Genomic DNA, 19,013 nt, shown 5'->3' with positions numbered 1-19,013 from the left:
TGTAGAGCGAGATGATACCACAATTCAACCATCTGCCCAATCAGATCAGAGCAATCAGCTTCCTAAACCACTCGCTTATTCGGCTGAGGCTCATTTCATACCTTTTAACCTCTCCTTGCTCCCCAGGCTTGGCTTTTAGTATGACAGGCAAAGTGTGTAGGGAGTATCTAATGGAATGGACCCAGCGGGGTGCAGCCTGCTTTTGGGACTGAGCTGGGGCCTAATGTCAGGTGAACAGGAATATGGAGTAAGGTAGAGAGTGAGCGACCCAAGGTACTCAGCTCTTAGTGAGGAAAAACATCCAGAGGAGACAAAAAAAAAAGTACTGTATATGATGCCCATTTCTTATCAACTTTTTTCTCTGTCTTACCCCTTTACTTTCTTTTTTTGACTCTACCATCTTCATTCCTTCTATCTGCTCGCTCTCTATATATGTATCGTTCAAATGTTTGGGGTCAGTAAGATTTCTTAATGTTTTTGAAAAAAAGTCTCTTAACCTCACCAAGGCTGCATTTATTTGATAAAAAATGTTGTAAAACAGTAATATTGTGAAATATTATTACAATTTAAAATAACTTATCTATTTTAATATATTTTAACATGTAATTTATTCCTGTATTGGCAAAGCTGAATTTTCAGCATCATTACTCCATCATCATTAGTCTTTACATCATTAGTCTTCAGTGTCATATTATTGTTGAAAAAAGTTGCTCTGCTTAATATTTTTGTGGAAACTGTGATTTTTTTTAAAGGATTGTTTGATCAATAGTAAATTCCAAAATGTATTTTAAATAAAAAATATTTTGTAGCATTATAAATATCTACACTGTCACTTTTGATCAATTTAATGTTGTTGCTGAATAAAAGTAGTAACATATTTCCAAATAATAAACCAATCTCTTTTGATTATATATATATATATATATATATATATATCATGGAAATTAAAATTTGTCTAGCAACAATAAAAAGGAAAAAGGTTTTGCCAAGATCATGAGATTTCAAGTATTTTCAAGTCATCAAGTTTAGTTCAGCACTGTACTGTTCATGTTAAAGCCTACTTTCATTATGCACTTTTTCCCCCCAGACCATTGTTTTAGAACTGTCTGATCTTCCAGTTTGAAAATGAGCTGAATCTTGAAGTAAAGCATTCTAAAGCAATGTTTTTTTCCCCCCCATGAAGTCTTTCTGTAGACTATCATAGTGCATAGCCGTTACCTGAAAAGTGCTAAATGAACTATTCCTCTTTTCAGTTTTTACTTCTCAGCATGACTAAAATGATATATATATATATATATATATATCATGGAAATTAAAATTTGTCTAGCAACAATAAAAAGGAAAAAGGTTTTGCCAAGATCATGAGATTTCAAGTATTTTCAAGTCATCAAGTTTAGTTCAGCACTGTACTGTTCATGTTAAAGCCTACTTTCATTATGCACTTTTTCCCCCCAGACCATTGTTTTAGAACTGTCTGATCTTCCAGTTTGAAAATGAGCTGAATCTTGAAGTAAAGCATTCTAAAGCAATGTTTTTTTCCCCCCCATGAAGTCTTTCTGTAGACTATCATAGTGCATAGCCGTTACCTGAAAAGTGCTAAATGAACTATTCCTCTTTTCAGTTTTTACTTCTCAGCATGACTAAAATGATAACAATCTAAAACTAGGAGGATGGGACCAGCCGTCCTCATTTTGTTAACAAAATGTACTTAATGGCTATTGTGGAATCATATTTCAATGGCTGAAGTGATTGGCCTGATATTAGAAACCATTTTATTACATGAATGTTTAAAGTAGTGATGTTAATTTGTAATGCAGAAAGCTCCCTGACAATACTCTGTAATCTGTAATGCAGTAACAGTGCCCCCTTTTGAGTGGAGAGGCCCTTGATCTGTAACCTTATAATAGACCATGAGTCTGTGGGTGAGTGTGTGTGTGTGTGTGTGCTCCTATAGTTTCTGTAAGGCTTTTTATGAATATCAACCAGCTTAGAATGCTTGAACCAGCTCACTTTTCTTTTACCGTTTAAACTGCTACATTCAAAATCATTAAAAAATGGAGTTACATTTAGAAAAGCAAATGGGTATGTTGATAATATTATTTCAAGTGAAATGGAATAAAAGTCTTCATTTATAGATTAAAATGCTAAATCGCATCTGTAGTACAGTAAAGTGCACATTAAAAGCTACATTGCAAAACCTGTCAGTCTACTTCCTCGTAAACTATTGTGTTTAGCAAACCAGCTGAGCGGACAGCAACTCCACAGCGACAGGTGATACTAACCGTAGGCACTAACAGAAAAAAAACCAAAACATCACATATACCTGGGATGTCACTAGCCAAAGCATCCCAGAATTCCTAAGATCTTGGGAGCCTGCCAAAAGATGTCAATCATCTGTAAAACAATCCAACATGAGAGTAGGAGGGTTCCAGGGATCATGTTCTGGTTGGTTTAGGATCTATGGATCCGCACGACAGCAAGCGGCCTTCAGCGATTACTGAAGTCAAACATCAACCATCTCGCATTAACCTGCCTCTGATGAAACCGATAAAACCTTTCAGGGAGGCAATAATGAGAAAATGCAACCAAGAGAGCCACTGTTTTACAATTCATACTCTGTTGATGGGTCTGATAAATTTCAAGTGCTTTATTATCTTTCTGTTTTTAAGTCTCTAAATGTGTATTTGTTTTTATAAATCATCAAACTCACTTAAAATGGAATGATTTTTGAACACGTCGTACAATGTCACTGACATCTTGTAATATGAATCACAATCACTGGTTTCAATTATGACAGCAATGGAAATGTTCTGTCTGCAGGTTACCTGATTGAAGTCTCTTGAGTCAATGTGTATCTGATGTGATATGATGTACCTCAGGGAGGGTACTTGAAGAGAGAAAAGTGTCTCACAGATCAGAGATATCACTGATCCCATAATAATCCCATGATAATCCTACTGTGAGACAGCACTTAATCATCCTGTTTGTAATGTGATATGGATTAGGTCATTAGCTATCAGCATGGCCACTAGACTGAGGCACTAGGCACTAATACAAGCCAAACAGCCAGGAATTGAGCCAATGAAACGAAACTGGGCTCAGTCAAACCACCTTTCTCAAACGCACATCTTCGGTCACTCCAAATGTTAATATAGATTAAGTGATCAACAATAAAGTTGATATCCAATACTGCTGATTACTGTATAAACAGTACCATTTAAAAGTTTGGAAGTCTCTTATGTTCACCAAGGCTGCATTTATTTGATCAGAAATGCAGTAAAAACAGTAATATTGTGAAATATTATTACAATTTAAAATAAATGGTTTTATATTTTAACATATTTTCAGATGTGACGCAAAGCTGAATTTTCAGCAGCCATTACATCAGAAATCATTCCCACATGCTGATTTTGGTGCATCATAAATGTTGAAAACAGTTGTGCTGTTTACATATTTTAACTATGATACATTTTTTTCAGGATATTATTTTGTAACATTAAAAGTGCCTTTATTGTCACTTTTAATCTAATATATACTTGCTGATAAATTTCCCTAAAAAACAAAAAATTTTACTGACCCTGAGCTTTTGAACGGTAGTAGTGTAAATAATACACAGCACAGCGAATGAGCCATACACTACAATTCCTAAATTATTATATTTTTTTTTTTAGATAATATTAACTTAACATTCACTATAAGGCAATTATCCACTGACACACCTGTCAATAAATGATAACAATTTAATAATCATTTTAATTAAATTACAATTGAATTTAATCATTTCTACCAAATCTAATCGAGTGGGTGATCATCTCAAAATGGCCAAATAATGTCTGATTAATCAGCCTTGACAATATATATCAGTCCATCATTAGTAACGATGCTGTAAATAATGTTTTTCCTGTATGTACTGATGCATTGTCCATTAATCTACGCATTCCGGATATCCCTAAACAGCTCTGTGTGTGCATATCAGTGACTGCCTGCAAGAAAAAAAAAATTTGACCTGTATTGTTCCTTTAATTCACTATACCGTCACACTAGCGTGAGCGTCCCTTTTTTCCTGACTGTCACACAGCCAAAGGGCAACTTTCATTCCGGATCCGGTGACTGAGTAAAGCTTCATCATCTATGATCCCTGCAGCAGAGGAACCCACGAGATGATCCTGCACACACAAACACGCATTTTAACTCAATATCACAAGTTTCATACGTTTTCCCCCTGCATATACAGAGAAAATGACTATTTGAGAAAAAAAAAAAAAAACTATGGTGCAATCAAAATATAATGCAAAGACACTGGTTTCCACAGAAATCCTCCCATGTTTGTGGAAATACATTCTTCTGCTCACCTTTAAACACCTGACCCACAGCTGTATTCACTGGATTGATACAAAAGACTCCCTCAGGTCCATCAGAACAGTTCTTATTATGTGATATCAGAGAGACCTCAGCGAGAAAAGGAGAGTTTGTATCCTAATGACTTTGCCCTGTGGTGATCTCTGGCAGCGGAGCTCAAATACATAAATTCTGCATATTGTGTTGATGAATTGAGTTTGTCTTTGAAGAGCAAACCCAGTCGATAGAGGTCATTTGCAGTGCACCATGGTCTGAATACTGCTCAAGGCTACGTTCCCGCTCCAAATGAGAACAAGAAGTTGATAGGGTCATGCACACACACATTTCTCTATGTATATCGTGTTAGATATGTGTGTGTCGGTGTGAGACTATACTTCTTTTCACCTAAAGAGGCACCTCAGCCTTGTGCAATCTTCGCTCTTTTAATTGGAGAGCAAGATATTCCCGAACAAAGAACTGTCACCCATTTTCTCTATTAGAAACTTGCGGTGAAAACAAGTCTTTGACTGAGAAGACATCCTTCAAACAAAAAACAAACGGCAGAATTTGCAAGGTTAACAGCTGGAAAGGAAAAGAGCTGCTTCAAACCGAAAGCCCATTTCACTTGGATTGTGCTCATGGCTGTGTCTTTTTCTGAAAGGAGTGCACGCACCGGTTTGCTTTCAAGGTGAAGACACTAACAATAAGCTCTGGGACTTTAAACAAAAATGGTACGTACCAAAAGGGTCACGGCCTGAGGAAATGTAACAGTCTTAATTGTCCCTGTAAACGGGAATATGTTCCTCTATTTCTCGAGTCAACACAGACACAGCATCAGACGGTCATGTGGGATGTTCAAGGAGCTGAGTGCTATCCTGTTTACACTTTCTCAGATGGGACCCCAAGCACCTGGTAATTAAAATTGCTAATCATGCACAATTACCCATCCAACCTCCCCACTCCGAAAGTGGCCTCTCACACTCTCTAGTGTGGGGTAAAGGGGGAAGAATGTTAGTCATCTTTTGATTAGCGTTCTGTGGCAGGAGCACCTCTCACCGTAGTTTTGTCTCGCGGAGCAGCCACCGCGAAGTCATTGACAAAAGAGAGACGAACATCTGCTAGAGGTTGTCCGATGTTGCCAAGACCACCAGGCCAGGTGCAGATTTTACTGAGAGAGCTCGTTCCAGGGGAAAAAAGCACGTGGCGGCACCCTTGCAGGGCAAACATCCTGACGTCGTCACCTGTTTCTTTGTGCCACACCAGCTGAGCGTGCAGGATCCTCAGCTGCCTCCATCCCAAATCCCCTTGTGTTTGTTTTGCTTCCAAAATGAGTCACCTGTTTTAAGTTGGTCACCTCGGGGCCTGTTGGGTAATGGAAACCATTATTTGAACAGAAAACATACAAGAAAACATCACTTCTGCTCATCATATTGTAGTTAATAAAATCAGTAAATATATTTTAGTTGGGGAAAAATAGTAAATACAATTATCAAATTATTGGACGGGTTTTAAAGGACTGCAGTTGTCTCATTATTAGCAATTAGCCTTAAATACATAAATACAATTTTAAATACATAGTTTTTTTAATTATTATTAACTTGTGATATTACCATCTTATCTAGATACAAAAAAAATCTTTACACACACGCACACACACACAATGTATAGCCTAGAGTACACTGTATATTGTACAATTATGTATATAGCCTACTACAGCTATATGAAGGAATACTTGTAAAAATAAATATAGTTTTTTTAAGACCCACCAACCTTTCGTTATGACTTCCTTTGGGGGAGGTTCAAGCTTTAATTAGGGGGTCAGACCCCTCCAAAATGCATCCTGGTTAGGGGCAGTCCACTGAGTAATTAGCAAGCTAGTTGGGAAGGGCAGCAGAAAACAATCGCCCCGCTGTTTGCTCAAGTTCGAGCCCGTTGAACTGACTTAATTGGCCGTGTAATAATGTCGACCTGAGGAGGGCTTGCGTGAAAGGGCTGTCCCGGTTCCCACAAACCCCGGGGCCAGCGCCAATCTAGCCCCGTGCTGAAAGACTGACAGGAAGAAAAGCGACACCACACAAAAGCCTCGCTCCGCTCGCTCGGCCGGGTGAAGGATTTCGCCGTCTAATTAGGCTCGTCCTGTTTCCATAGCCACACACGGCCCAGCAGGCCTGCTGCGCGCCGACCACGCGGAGCACCGTGGGTAGTCAAACTCAGTCCGGTCGCTGATTAGTGTATTGTTCCCGTGTTTATCATCGGGGATGTTAATTACTTCGACGAATGATCGTTATTAATGAATTTCAATTGGACGTTGTTTCACTCATATTAGGCTTAAATGCGTAAAATCGAAGGTGCAACATTTCGGAAGCCCTTTAGTTCTATCAGTAATTACTGGACTGGTTTATATGCTCACAACAAACACTAATAGGACACTTCATTTTGGTGAACCAAACTGACTTGAAGGATAAAATTACAGGAAGATTTTGTATTTAATTATATGTTTAATTATTGTTAGCCTACTGTAAATGTGTCCACCATCATCTGTTATCATGGATAAGTCTGCATAATTCAGAAACACTCAAACGTGATGATGGTTGGACGATAAATGATTTTAAAAAAAAGAGATAAATCCCAGATTACTTTGGAAATAAATTAATTGAATTTCATTATCTGCAATTATAACACCATTATAACAGCCTGTCCCTGTGTGCTTGCATTATAATAGTGTCAAGCTATATTGTGAACAATCAGCATTTCTTTTCTTTGTAAAATAGTCATTTTAAAATCACAACAAACAAAGGTTTCTTGTCTTTCTGTTCATTTCTAGCACATTACATGTTTCTCAGGCTGGAGTGGTTGTCAGGAGCAGAGCGTCCTCCACTGGCAATGCTTGAAAACGTTTTGACTGAAAGAGAAACCGGCTGTTAGTTCAATCGTTTTATAGATCAATAACAGGTAATTATGCGTTATACAATGCAGACTGTAGCTCATGTAAGCTTATGTCTCTCACAGGTGCATATATATTGAGAACACTGTCAACACAGACTGTTATTGACAAAACCAGTAGCTTTAAATAAGACCATCTGTCAAAAATAAATCTATTTTATTAGGACTTTGAAAGAATAAACATTCGATCATAATTTGAAAATAGCCTATCATACAGTGTCTGTGTCAATTAAAAGATCGAGAACAACCTGTTTCAGCACAGATACTTTTTTTAAAAAAATATTCCTCCAGCTGAATTTCATTTTCTATATTGGTCTTTAAAAACACCTGCGTGTTCTGACCCTTGATCAGTATAATAAAGCATATTCCTCTTCTGATATTCAATCTTCTAAAGTCTGCTTATGCAAATAGTGGCTTTCAACTTGATCCATCCTTGCTTTTGAAAGTGATGTCTGTTATCCTCTAATATAATTTATTGCAATGCATGCATGTCTTTCTTCAGAGGACTCTTTAGAGACACACCAAGTGAAGATGTATTCAATGTGGACAAAATAAGGTCTTTGATAAAGCAGTTTAAAGGTGATAAACTGACCTCTGGTTTAAAAACAAAACAAACAAAAAAAACCTTTGCATAAATAAATATTGCCTGTTCATTTATTTTACAGTTCTTTAGATGACCAAGTCCAATTTTAACTGCTGTATTCAATGATTGTCTCCGGAATGACAGACTGGTTTAAAATATGAAATTTAGATGTAGGCCAGCAGTGGATTTGTTTATGTGCAATATAATAATAATAATAATAATAATAATAATAAAATCATTTATAGCACCTTCAGCATTATGAACTTTCTATAGATTGCAGCGTTTTGGTTCATGCCATGATTTATCTTGTCTGCTTTAAGAGTATAACAAGTATCAGTGAGCTTGTTCAGCATCTCCAGCAGCGCACTTCAAAACTAACGAGAAATCTAGGAACTGAAATGAAATTTCAGAGCAATTTGTTCTTTTATAATAAGAGGTTAAGAGGGGACAGTTTGATGACTCACTTGCCCTTTCTCTCATTTTTTCTCGCTCCTTCGCTTTGCTCTCTGTCGCATTTATTGCTCAAGGTCAGTGCTGGAGGCAACTGTGAGGTTACCACTGTGACGGCAAGGTCATAATCTTCACTGTCGTTTGACATGCTTTCTGCCACAGAAATGTAGAGGTGAAGATGCATGGGGCGAGTGGAATGGGCCTGCTGCATGTAACCTGGCATTTTTAAATAGATAGGAAGAATACTTTCACCGTCCTTGACTTTCTTTGCATTCAAAGCATTCTTAACCAATGGCCTTATTCTGTACCATGCTATATACATAGATTATATGAGGGTGGTGTTATCCACAGAAGGGGAATTGTAAATCAGCTGAGAAAGAGCTTTGTTTAAAATCCATTCACCAATAAAATGGATGAAAGGTTTTGCAAATTGTAAACGACATTTACCAAAATTCCCTTCCAGGAGCCACAGTGGTCCCCACACAAATCAAACAGAAGTGTCATCACATTCCAACTCAAATCCAGTAAGAGGTCTTCAGCAGCACTTCGGTGTGTTCTGCACCGTTGAAAGACATTTTAAATCAATAATGAACCAAACCATCTAGCACTGCCAGAGAGAGCGCAAAAAGTTAAATGACTCATAAATAATCTTAGCAAATAACAGCAATTTCGATCTAATAGAGCGATTTCACAAGTCCATGAGCATGGCCACACACACACACACACACACATTTACACACATCTAAGAACACATAAACGTACACTCCATGAAACATTTTAAATAAAGACTTAGTCCGAGGATTACAACTTCAAGACACCTCCAGCAGTGTCTGTGGGCCACAGTCTTTATTTATCCTGATTCATGTGAATTTATTGAAATGGTCAGTTATGATATTTTGACACTTACCTGTTGAGTGTTGAGCATGATATATGATTACATTATTATTATAACCTGGTTTTCAGTCACACTTAAGCAGTATCACATTTTCTCTCACAAGAGAAGAAATTGTTGAATAAAGTCATTGTTGAATAAAAAGTATTCTCGTAGCTTCGTAGCTATTACGGTTGAACCAGTGATGTCACATGGACTATTTTAACGATGTCCTTCCTACCTTTCTAGGCCTGGGAACGTTTCAGTTGCATTGCTGTCTATGCAGGGTCCAGAAAGCTCACGGATTTCATCAGAAATATCTTAATTTGTGTTCTGAAGATGAGCAAAGGTCTTATATGTTTGAAAAGACCTGAGGTTGAGTAATTAATGACAGAAGTTTCATTTTTGGGTGAACTATCCATTTAAAGGAGGTATTGGGTACTCCAAATCCTGTAAAGATACACTTATATATTTATCCAAATCCACAATTAAGTCATTGCATCCTACACACTTTACTATGAGGTATGTGAGGTTATAACGATTTTTCAAAATAATCTCCCTATGTCAAAATTTATGAATGAATATAATGGTTTTTATTATTTGATTTGAATAAAATCTCTTGGATTTATTCTAACGAATTTTTTTTTTTTTTTAAATGTGAAAGATTAAATATTTATGACGTGGAAGCATATATCACCAAAATAAATTTTCCTACTGTCCTAATAATAACCTTTATTTCAGTCCTTATTGTCTGTTTGTCTAGGTAAATTGTTGTCACATAATATTAAAAAAAAAGATATATATATAATTCTTAGATTTCAGCGATGACCTGGTTATATTTAGTGTAGTAGAGGTGAAGCAGCCTCAATGTGTTACAATTTGCTGCCACCTTGAGGTCATATTGTACAACTACACATGTTGTGCCACTGGGTTTTCTTCGTTATTAGCTCCATATGGTGAGCTGAGTCAAACACACTAGCACCAGAAAAATTTGCCTCTTAATGTGACATACAAAACTAGTTGCTGTGATATTTCATTGACTTCTAACAATCACTTCTGCCATTGGGAAAGAGAAGAGGCCCAAGGCTTTCAAACATTTAAATCTCTTTCTTTATTACAAGCATATGTACTTTTTCTTGCTGTTAATAGCTACAGAAAAAACTGGCAAAAATCCACATATCTACAGATATCAATCTTTTAAAAACTTTATACAAAAGGAGCCCAAACTGTACATGAATATTACTACATATATGCTGCAAAGTGTACAGTAGTATACATATATACTGTATATATAATACATTTATGAGCAACATCACACTTTGTGCAGATAAAACAAAAACAAACAAAACAAGCTATAGATATTTAGTTAATCTGAATAGGCTGGCACAGATGAAGCCCCACTACAGGCAATAAAGCCTTCAGTTATAGCAGTAGACATCTAATCAAATATTTGGTCACACCTGCTTTAAAAACAGTGAGTGTATTTCCTACAGTCAGTGTGAGCAATGACCATGCATATCATCACCTCAAACATATTTCAAATCATCAAACAAAAAAAAACAGACTGTTAAAGCTATTTTTTTAACTTTCATCTTTACTGAAGTTGACTTCTCCCATGACCTTACATTTGGTTGTTTTAAAACTGAACAGTAACATTCTGACTCTGTAACGGTAAGTAGTTCTCGTCATCCTCTAGATACAAAAGTAGCAAAAAGACTTTTTTTCACACATTATACAAAATACCTATTTCATATAGCCTTTTTTAGACAGACAGAATACAGTGTTTGCCAGTGCCTGAACGCACCCCTGAGGCAGATAGCGTTCAGTGATCAAATTATTCCTACATTACAAAAAACAGTATTGATGGTAGTTTGTAGTTGTCATTCACGGCTATCCAATTAACGATATGCAATTTTTGTTTACAGCACAATAGTGGTTTTTTTCTTTTTCTTTTTTTTTTTTTACATTCAGGAAGCCAGACAGAACTGTAATAGTGAACAAAATAGTAAAAACAGTAGAATGCAAAATAAAAATAACAGTAAAAAAACATGAAATGAATTAGTTTACCCCTATTATATTAATCTATGCTACTTAAAAACCATGACTTGAGAATCTATGTATAAGCACATTCTTGTTTTTTTTTCAGATTTGCCAGCAATGATTAGTACTTGGTATCGTAGATGTGAATCATCTGGACTGGACTGAAAATTTGAACGAAAGTTATAAAAGTGGTTTATATGAATGAGAATATGACTTGATAAAGCTCAGTGGTTGGTCCATTACTACGGCATCACACGGCATGCAAAGTTCAGACCTCAATAATTAATAAAATAGACAGTGTTTGACTTTAGATTTTACATTCATACAAATTAAATAATACACTTTTGGACCAGAAACATAGTTACTCAGTTCGACATGTTCGATTATTTTGTCATTCATTCATTCAGTCATTCATTCATTCACTCAGCCTTTGTAAACCTTGACATCAATATACTCATCAATATAGTCTATATTTAGATATAATGTGTGCATGAAAAAGGACATTCTGTTTTTACTATTCTGTGACAGTTAATCAACATTAACCCAAAAAATTGTTCAAAAATGACTCTTCCATCCTTTAACAAACTAGCTATACCCATAATGCCATTCTTTAATCTGACATTCTCTGTTGCAGGCTGACTGACGGGGCAATGAAAACACATGTATGTGCACACTGGAGTTTCCCAGAATTCAACACTTGACTGAATTGAACGCATGAACATACATTGAGGTTAAAAAGCACCAGAAGGCATCTACCCACAAGAAGCTTGGAGTAACCATCAAAACAGTGGTCTTGATAGTCTTTGACATCACCTACGTTCTCTCTCTGTCATGGATGATGGATGGTTAAAATGGTGAAATGGGTGATTGGCCTCATCATGAGAACTGAATGACAGGTGAGCGAAGGAAACACATGCGAGGAGAGAAGTCGAGATGAAAAGATAAAGCTCCAGGAAAGCAACACTACATTCCAAAATCAATGTGAGCAGAAAAAAACAAACAGGCATGGAATGTGAAGGACAGCAGGGAAAGAGTCATGCAGACAAACAGATGTGGTTTTGATGATCAAATGGTCTGATTTTTAGTTTGGTTTAGATCCATATCCATTTGTGTGACAGTGTTACCTGGAATTTAAACTTAAATGCATTCACACTCAATTCAAATCAATGTGAATTTGAATTAATTCATGGGACGGAGATGGAATTGAATGTACTTCACAATATTATTATGAGAATGATATATTAAACAGGTAAGTCATCAGGTGTTCAATTTGTTACAGTGTTATTTGGAAATTAAACTGAATTGTATTCACACTCAATTCAAATCAATGTGATTTTGAATTCATTGACAGGACGGAGATGGGATTGAACACACTTCACAATACGTGATGAAAAAGTCATTTTAAACAGATAAGTCATCAGGTGTGAGGCACATTTCCCGGGAATCATTTAAAAAAGCTCATCTTCTGTGTTCTGCACACTAGAAAGGAGCCATTTCTGTGAACATAGTGCCCAAGACAGGCCATCTGTGATGCTGACCTTGATTGGGCTGTTGGTTTAATGAGTTGTTTGTGAACAGTATCACAGTCTAATTATATCCGACTTATTTATATCAGATCATAAATTAGTAATGTGCAACAAAGAAATGATAGCAACCCAGCACAGGGCTCCAAAAGTTACATTCATACAGACAAAATGCTTTGGGAACAGTCAAATAGGACGCTACAATCATGAAAATATGCTGACGAAGAAGTTAATTTCTACTTTTTGTGAACGCAAAAAGATGTTTACACCAACAGAACTATGAAATTTGTCTTTAGGAGCCCTGGGCCATGTTAGTGGCATTGGAAGATGTCGAATACTACTTTTATCGGTCTCCATCCTCAGCTGGTGCAATGTCAACTTAAGGCAGTGTGGTAGGATTCTTCTAATGCCGTCAAACACTTTCCCTCCATTTCCTTTTGAGCATAAGGCAACTAATGCACATTTATATACTCCGTATTTCTAGACCTTTGGTTCCAAACTGTGGTGTAAAAGATGGGAAACGTTAGCATTAAGGCAGAACAGTTAAGCTAAGGTGGCTAGTGTAGCCTTTAGCATCCTGTATCTGGATCTATTCTAAAGAAACTAAAGGACTGATTATACATAGGGAACTACAGAGTTTTAAAGCAAATTGCCAAGCAGCTTGGAAAGAGTAACTGGTTGTCATGATGACACAAGTCAATGGTTTTGCAAACTTTGGAACAGTAGAACATGAGTTGATTTCCACCTTTTTGAAAGTTAAAGGGTGAAACATAATGACAGTCCAGTTACAATTTGTCTTCTCGTAGTTGTTCTAACAAAGGCCTACGTTCTCACACACACACACACACACACACACATACACACACACACACGCACACAATCGTGCACATACACACCTAGTTCGTTCTAGTACAGTGCAGCAACAGAAATGGCCAAATTTAGCCACTTACAATGCAATCGGACAAAGACAATCGCAGGCTATGGAGTGTTCCTCGATAACAGGTTTGCACAAAGGCAACACCAGTTTGTTCTATAAAAAAAGTAGAAGAAAAGAGAAGGAGCACAGGACAAATAAAAAAGGGAAGGGGAGACGACAGAGAACAAAGAAAAGAAGAAGAAAAAAACAGGACGGTCAGTTTTTAGAGCATCCAAGGCCATTTGAACTGTCATCCACATTAACATTTAGCTGTAGGGGTTGCGTTTGAGATGGAAAGGTTTGTGCAACTACTGCATAGTGTAGTTTTCAAGTAATTTTTCACATGAAGAATTACAAGGGTAGGTGAACGAACATGTAAACCCACAGTGTAAAGGGAACACGCTCACACAAAGAAAACAAGGTAAATAGGTCCCAAGGCCGCTTAGCGCAGTATGCCACACTCGCAGATGGTACGGCCAATTCTGTTTGGCCTTCCTCCAGCTTCTAAATTAACACACAGCAACACTAGCCCATTAGCGTATACCACAAGAACGCATTTCAGTGCTTTTGTTTTAGATAAAAGGGTAACAAGCCAAGATTGGTCTCCAAATAGTGTCCCAATCTTGACTCTTGAATAATTGAGGCTGAATTTGATTAGATAAGTAGACTATTTCTTTTAGAGAGACTGTCATACGGACGTCTCGGGCCCCGGTGCGCTGTAGGTGTAAGCTGCCCCAGAGAATCTTGGGTTTTCTCTTATTCGGAGGAAGGAGCTGAAGGTGCAGTAGTCAGGCCTGCCCCCCCAGTATGTACACATCAGTTTTTTGGGAGGGGAGGAGTCAGACCTGTGGAGGGTGTGGTTCTGGCTTTCGTTGCCATGTCTGTCGTGTTTCCGTGCAGGTGGAGCATGGAGGGAGGACAGGGGGGTGAACTCGGACAGGTGGCCCTTATACAACTTATCGGCATTCTGGAGTAAAGAACAAGGGAACAGAAAGAGTGAATTAGCAGATTGCATCATATACAGGCATGTAAATGCAAGCATTAGTCACGTCACAAGCTGAAACAACACAAATCCAAAGCCCCAGCAAGAAGCAATGCAAAAAAGAACAAAATATTACATTAAAAAAATCACAAATCCAATATTAACCACATGCACAAGCTCAGTCCCAGAAGATGTTAAACTGATCGATTGAGAGGCTGTTACAGGATAAACTGCGGAGAGAAATTTAGCTAAGGCTAGTGAGAAATTAAGAGTTTTTTTCTTCATTGGAGGGTGAAAGGGCATTCACCAAAAAAAAAAAGAACGAAAAAAAAAGTTATATTTTTATAATAAAAGTTTGGGGTCGGTAAGATTTTTAATGTTTCTGATTGAAGTCTTTTATGTTTTGCAAGGTTCACATTTGTTTGATAAAATACAGTAAAAACCATAACATTGTGAAGTATTATTACAATTTAAAAGAACTGTTCTCTATTTTAATATATTTTCCTGTTATTTATATATTCCTGTGATGCAAAGCTGAATTTTCAATGATTGTATATATATAAATATATATAAACTTTCATTATGACGTTTTTTTGGGGGGGCAAAATAATAAGGGGGGGGGGCTAAATTATTCTAAAAACTTAATATTCTTTAAGCAAAATATAAATATAATTTCTTGTTTTTGTCTTCTGAATTTGCGGTGAAACATCATCAGGACAATTTCTTCATAAATTTACCGATCATAAGCATGTTCTAGGAATGGACATTAAAAGGTGGACATTTAGAAATATTTGACAATATTTTCACTGATTTAGACACAATATGAAAGAAAGATTCAAGTAAAGAAAAAATATCTATGCATGCCAGAGTGTTAAGATGTTAAACTGTATGTCAAGCCTGCTGTGTGTATTTGTGTATGTGTCAGAAGAACCCATAGTCCACATGTCCTGTTTGCTGCATATACTGCACACCCCAAACCACAACCCAATACATTCATTCTGAAGCTTTAAATCCAAACCAAACCAGTCTGTAGGTTTCACACCAAACAACAGACCCACACAGGTGCACCAAAGGCATTTCAATCCAGTTTGCTTTCACTGGAAAGAGCCAATTAGCAGGATTCTGGAATTCTCAGATTGATTCTAGAACTGCACGCGTCATCTGAGAACTCTAGAGCTCCACTTGAGTTCAGTGTGGATTAGTTCTTTCTGGCTTTAAGCCTGGCTCACACTATAGGATTTTTAGCCCGATTTAGCCACGATTTCCCCCTCCCGAGAATCGGAACAAAAATCTTGTCGAGCCCCTCAATCGGTCCCGATGTTCAGCACGGATTATCTGGTAATGTGAGGCATTCACCGATCTAATCTTGCACCTCCCGATCTGCTCGCACACAAATCGGGGCCGCCCCGATCATATCAAACATGTTTGATATTTAGGATTTAAATCGGGATGATGACGGCTATATGATTACGTCAGTACTTTCACAATAGCCAATGTGCGACCGCAAAACAGCTGCTGTACGGCCCCGTTGGATAGTGGAGACGGAGGAAACTGCTTCTTGACGTTTTATAGTAACACGACTGTCTGTATAATGTGTTGAAAACGTATCACAACTGTAAGGAGAAAGAGAAGAACTGGAGTGAAATCGCCTCAGTTTTGAATGTACCGGGTGAGTGTAGAAAGCAGCTAGCACACTAGCTAACATATGTAAACATCACTGAAATATCATTGATGATCTGCTGCGTGAGATCACGTGAGGCACTCCCTCTGGCATGATAATCTTAATAATATCTTGTAGTCTGTGATGCGCCATGTTAAAATCTTGTAGTGTGTGCATGTTTAAGATTTGAGGCAAGATAATCTGCAAAGATTCTCCTTATGTGTGTGCTGCAACCAGATTTCATAATCGGTTAGGATTTTAAAACTCCTGTAGTGTGAGCCAGGTTTTAGTCTTCAACTTCGCATTCTGTTTACCATAGAGCTGCTAGGCCTCAGTGGTGTTCTGAACGCCATCTAGCAGTGAATCATGAATGTTTGTCTCAACCCTTTCAAAGATCCTGTCAGCCATCATTCTCTGTGAAATATCATACACACAAACAAACTCAAATGTGGCATAACAGACCCATGTGCACAATATTTTCTAGAATCTGTCTTGATTTTGAAGTATTTTGCTGAAACTGAAAGTACAGCAGCAGAAAATGCATTAAACAACTTTATATCAGCAACATAAAATACACATGTACATACTATACATGCACACTTCATGCATGCAAACATGTAGAGTGATGCAATAAAAGACTTCGAACATAAAGAGAGACACCACAGGGTACTGCAACGCATGTTATTGGCATGTTGGGTAGCTTGTGAGCCTCATTAATGTTAAGTAGGTCATGACCCTGTTGTGTCTTCGCTCACTGATACACACACGCACATGCAGAGAGAGTGTGTAGGTTCACCTCCTGCTCAGTTCAGAAACTGACACTGCTGGAGGTCTGGGAGAGCATAAAGATGGTGGACTGCTCAGCAGTGAGACACTGCCGCTTTGTCTGCCGTTACCACAGGTCAAGGGTTAAACACACAGGGGAAGGGGAAGGTCAAGCATCAGAGAGGTAGAGCATCAGGAGAGAAAAAGAGAGATGGATGAGGAATAAAAAACAAAGGGTTTAGAAAGGTTGACAACCTGTCTAATCCTCAGAGATTAATAAAGGAACTTCAGCAGCTTTCAAAGCATTCAAAGTTTCTGAAAGTGCAAGTGTTAAGTGTTGATTTAGCATATTTAAGGTTATTTTCTAGCAGAATTATTAGTAAAACTTTACAATAAGGTTCAATTTGGTTACCAGGGGCCTGTACCATGATGGTGGCTGAACAAACTCGGGGTTACAGGATTAGTTTTGAGTTGACAAAACCAAACCAGTCCAATTCGGCTTTGTTGGTACCATAAAGCTCATCATCAACTTTCTCTGTCAACTCAGGCTTGATCCTGAGTTAATGGAGCACGTGCACATGAAAGAGTGACATCAGTAATGAACAGCCAATCAGATGCCTTGAAACTGTGATGCACTTCCTGAGAGTCAGTGCGATTCACTACCAAAGATTAAAATAATGAACAATATGAAGAATTTAAACACATTTACAAGATGAAACAATCTATCCATGAAAGAGGAAAACTTAAAGAAAACATCTTGCCTTATAAGTGCAAGTAAAATGTGTAAAGTGAGTTAATAGAGTTGATAATATTTATAGGTATAAAAACACTTAAAAATCTAAGCTGATTCTAAAACGTATTTATATTGCATATTATCTATATGTTTATATTAATTTAAAATAAAAGCTTAATAATTACTATTAAACTAAGCTAGCTTGTGTAATGGATTAAGGGTATAATAATTATATAAATCATATAAAATAATTATAAAAAATAATCATCTCTAAATTCAGACAATTTTATCTTTAAAATTTTTTTACTATGTAGCGTCCTTTAATTTGGAGTAAGAGAAACTGGGGGAGTGGCTTTATTGCGTCAGACATGTGTCACTTTGCTTGAAGCTGATTGGTCAAATTTAACTTTGAAATCTCTAAACCAGAACATAACCTGCCCCAGAGCAGGTTAGCTGTGGAGTGTAAGGCAATGAATGCTGCTAAAAGCCAAGCCACTTTCATTGTACCTAAAACCCAGGATTGGTGCAACTAAACTGAAACTTACCTGGCTAGCCAGCTAATCTGGCTTCATGGTACAGGCCCCAGGTTATCCTGTTTTGTTATTGTTAACTAAAACATAACTGTTAAAAATAGTTTTTGTTAATTGAAATAAAGCTGAAATTAAAATATAAACAGTAGATTAAAAACTTGCCCAAAAATGAGAAATTTTGCCTTACTGATAAGTTTTGTTGAAGTACTAAAATGACTAAAACTAAAACTCAAATAAAAATAAAGTTAAATATAAAAACTAATAAAAATGACAAATGCACAAAACAAAATGACTAAAACTTAAACTAAAATAAAATGTAAACAGAAAAGCTAATCATAAATACTATAACAGTATCTAAATAAAACTAAAATAACTGTCAATAACACTCATTCATTAGGTATCATAATCTAACAATGAGGAGTTTTTACTGCATTTATTAATCTAATTTAATGATAATTTATAAATTAACAATTTATTATTAATTAATGGTCATTCATAATACAACTTAATATAATAAAAAAATTTTTAAATATACTGTATATGTTCAGTATAGATTTACATTGACCAAGACTGATAAATGCTGTACATTTTTTATACACTGACATGACATTTAATTTCATAACATTGACATTCTAGAGTTTAATAGGGAAGATGAGTGAGAGGCAAAGCATCACACGGG

At 36.8% G+C, this 19,013-nt stretch overlaps 2 protein-coding genes across 12 annotated transcripts in view; one reads left to right on the top strand and one right to left on the bottom strand.

The window, feature by feature from the left end:
- LOC107718482 (transcription factor Sox-1b) overlaps window positions 1–19,013 on the top strand; it is a 48,992-nt gene that overhangs the window by 26,189 nt on the left and 3,790 nt on the right. The window contains exons 2-4 of one of the 5 annotated variants that reach the window (XR_001637421.1): window positions 7,163–7,290; window positions 8,392–8,435; window positions 8,778–9,271. The exons of 1 other annotated variant lie outside the window; for it this stretch is intronic. The gene's annotated coding sequence lies outside the window, so the exon portion shown is untranslated. Of the gene's footprint in view, window positions 1–7,162; window positions 7,291–8,391; window positions 9,272–11,331; window positions 12,729–19,013 lie in introns of those variants that run through there. 3 more of the 5 variants (XR_001637420.1, XR_001637419.1, XR_001637418.1) reach the window with 3 other exon arrangements.
- Window positions 11,320–19,013, bottom strand: part of atp11a (ATPase phospholipid transporting 11A) — a 69,571-nt gene continuing 61,877 nt past the window's right edge. For 2 of the 7 annotated variants that reach the window (XR_001637416.1, XR_001637417.1), the window contains 2 exons: window positions 16,621–17,192; window positions 14,554–14,631 (listed from right to left, as the gene is read on the bottom strand). Coding sequence is in view for 5 of the 7 variants with exons in the window: in XM_016525525.1 (XP_016381011.1) it covers window positions 14,353–14,631 (279 nt within the window). In the remaining 2 variants the exon portion in view is untranslated. Of the gene's footprint in view, window positions 14,632–16,620; window positions 17,193–19,013 lie in introns of all 7 variants that reach the window. The other 5 variants (XM_016525525.1, XM_016525533.1, XM_016525550.1 and 2 more) reach the window with 4 other exon arrangements.

The sequence above is a fragment of the Sinocyclocheilus rhinocerous genome, unplaced genomic scaffold, assembly GCF_001515625.1.
Source record: "Sinocyclocheilus rhinocerous isolate Xijiao unplaced genomic scaffold, SAMN03320098_v1.1 scaffold1334, whole genome shotgun sequence".
Lineage (NCBI taxonomy): Eukaryota > Metazoa > Chordata > Actinopteri > Cypriniformes > Cyprinidae > Sinocyclocheilus > Sinocyclocheilus rhinocerous.
This window is presented reverse-complemented; position numbering and strand designations above follow the sequence as displayed.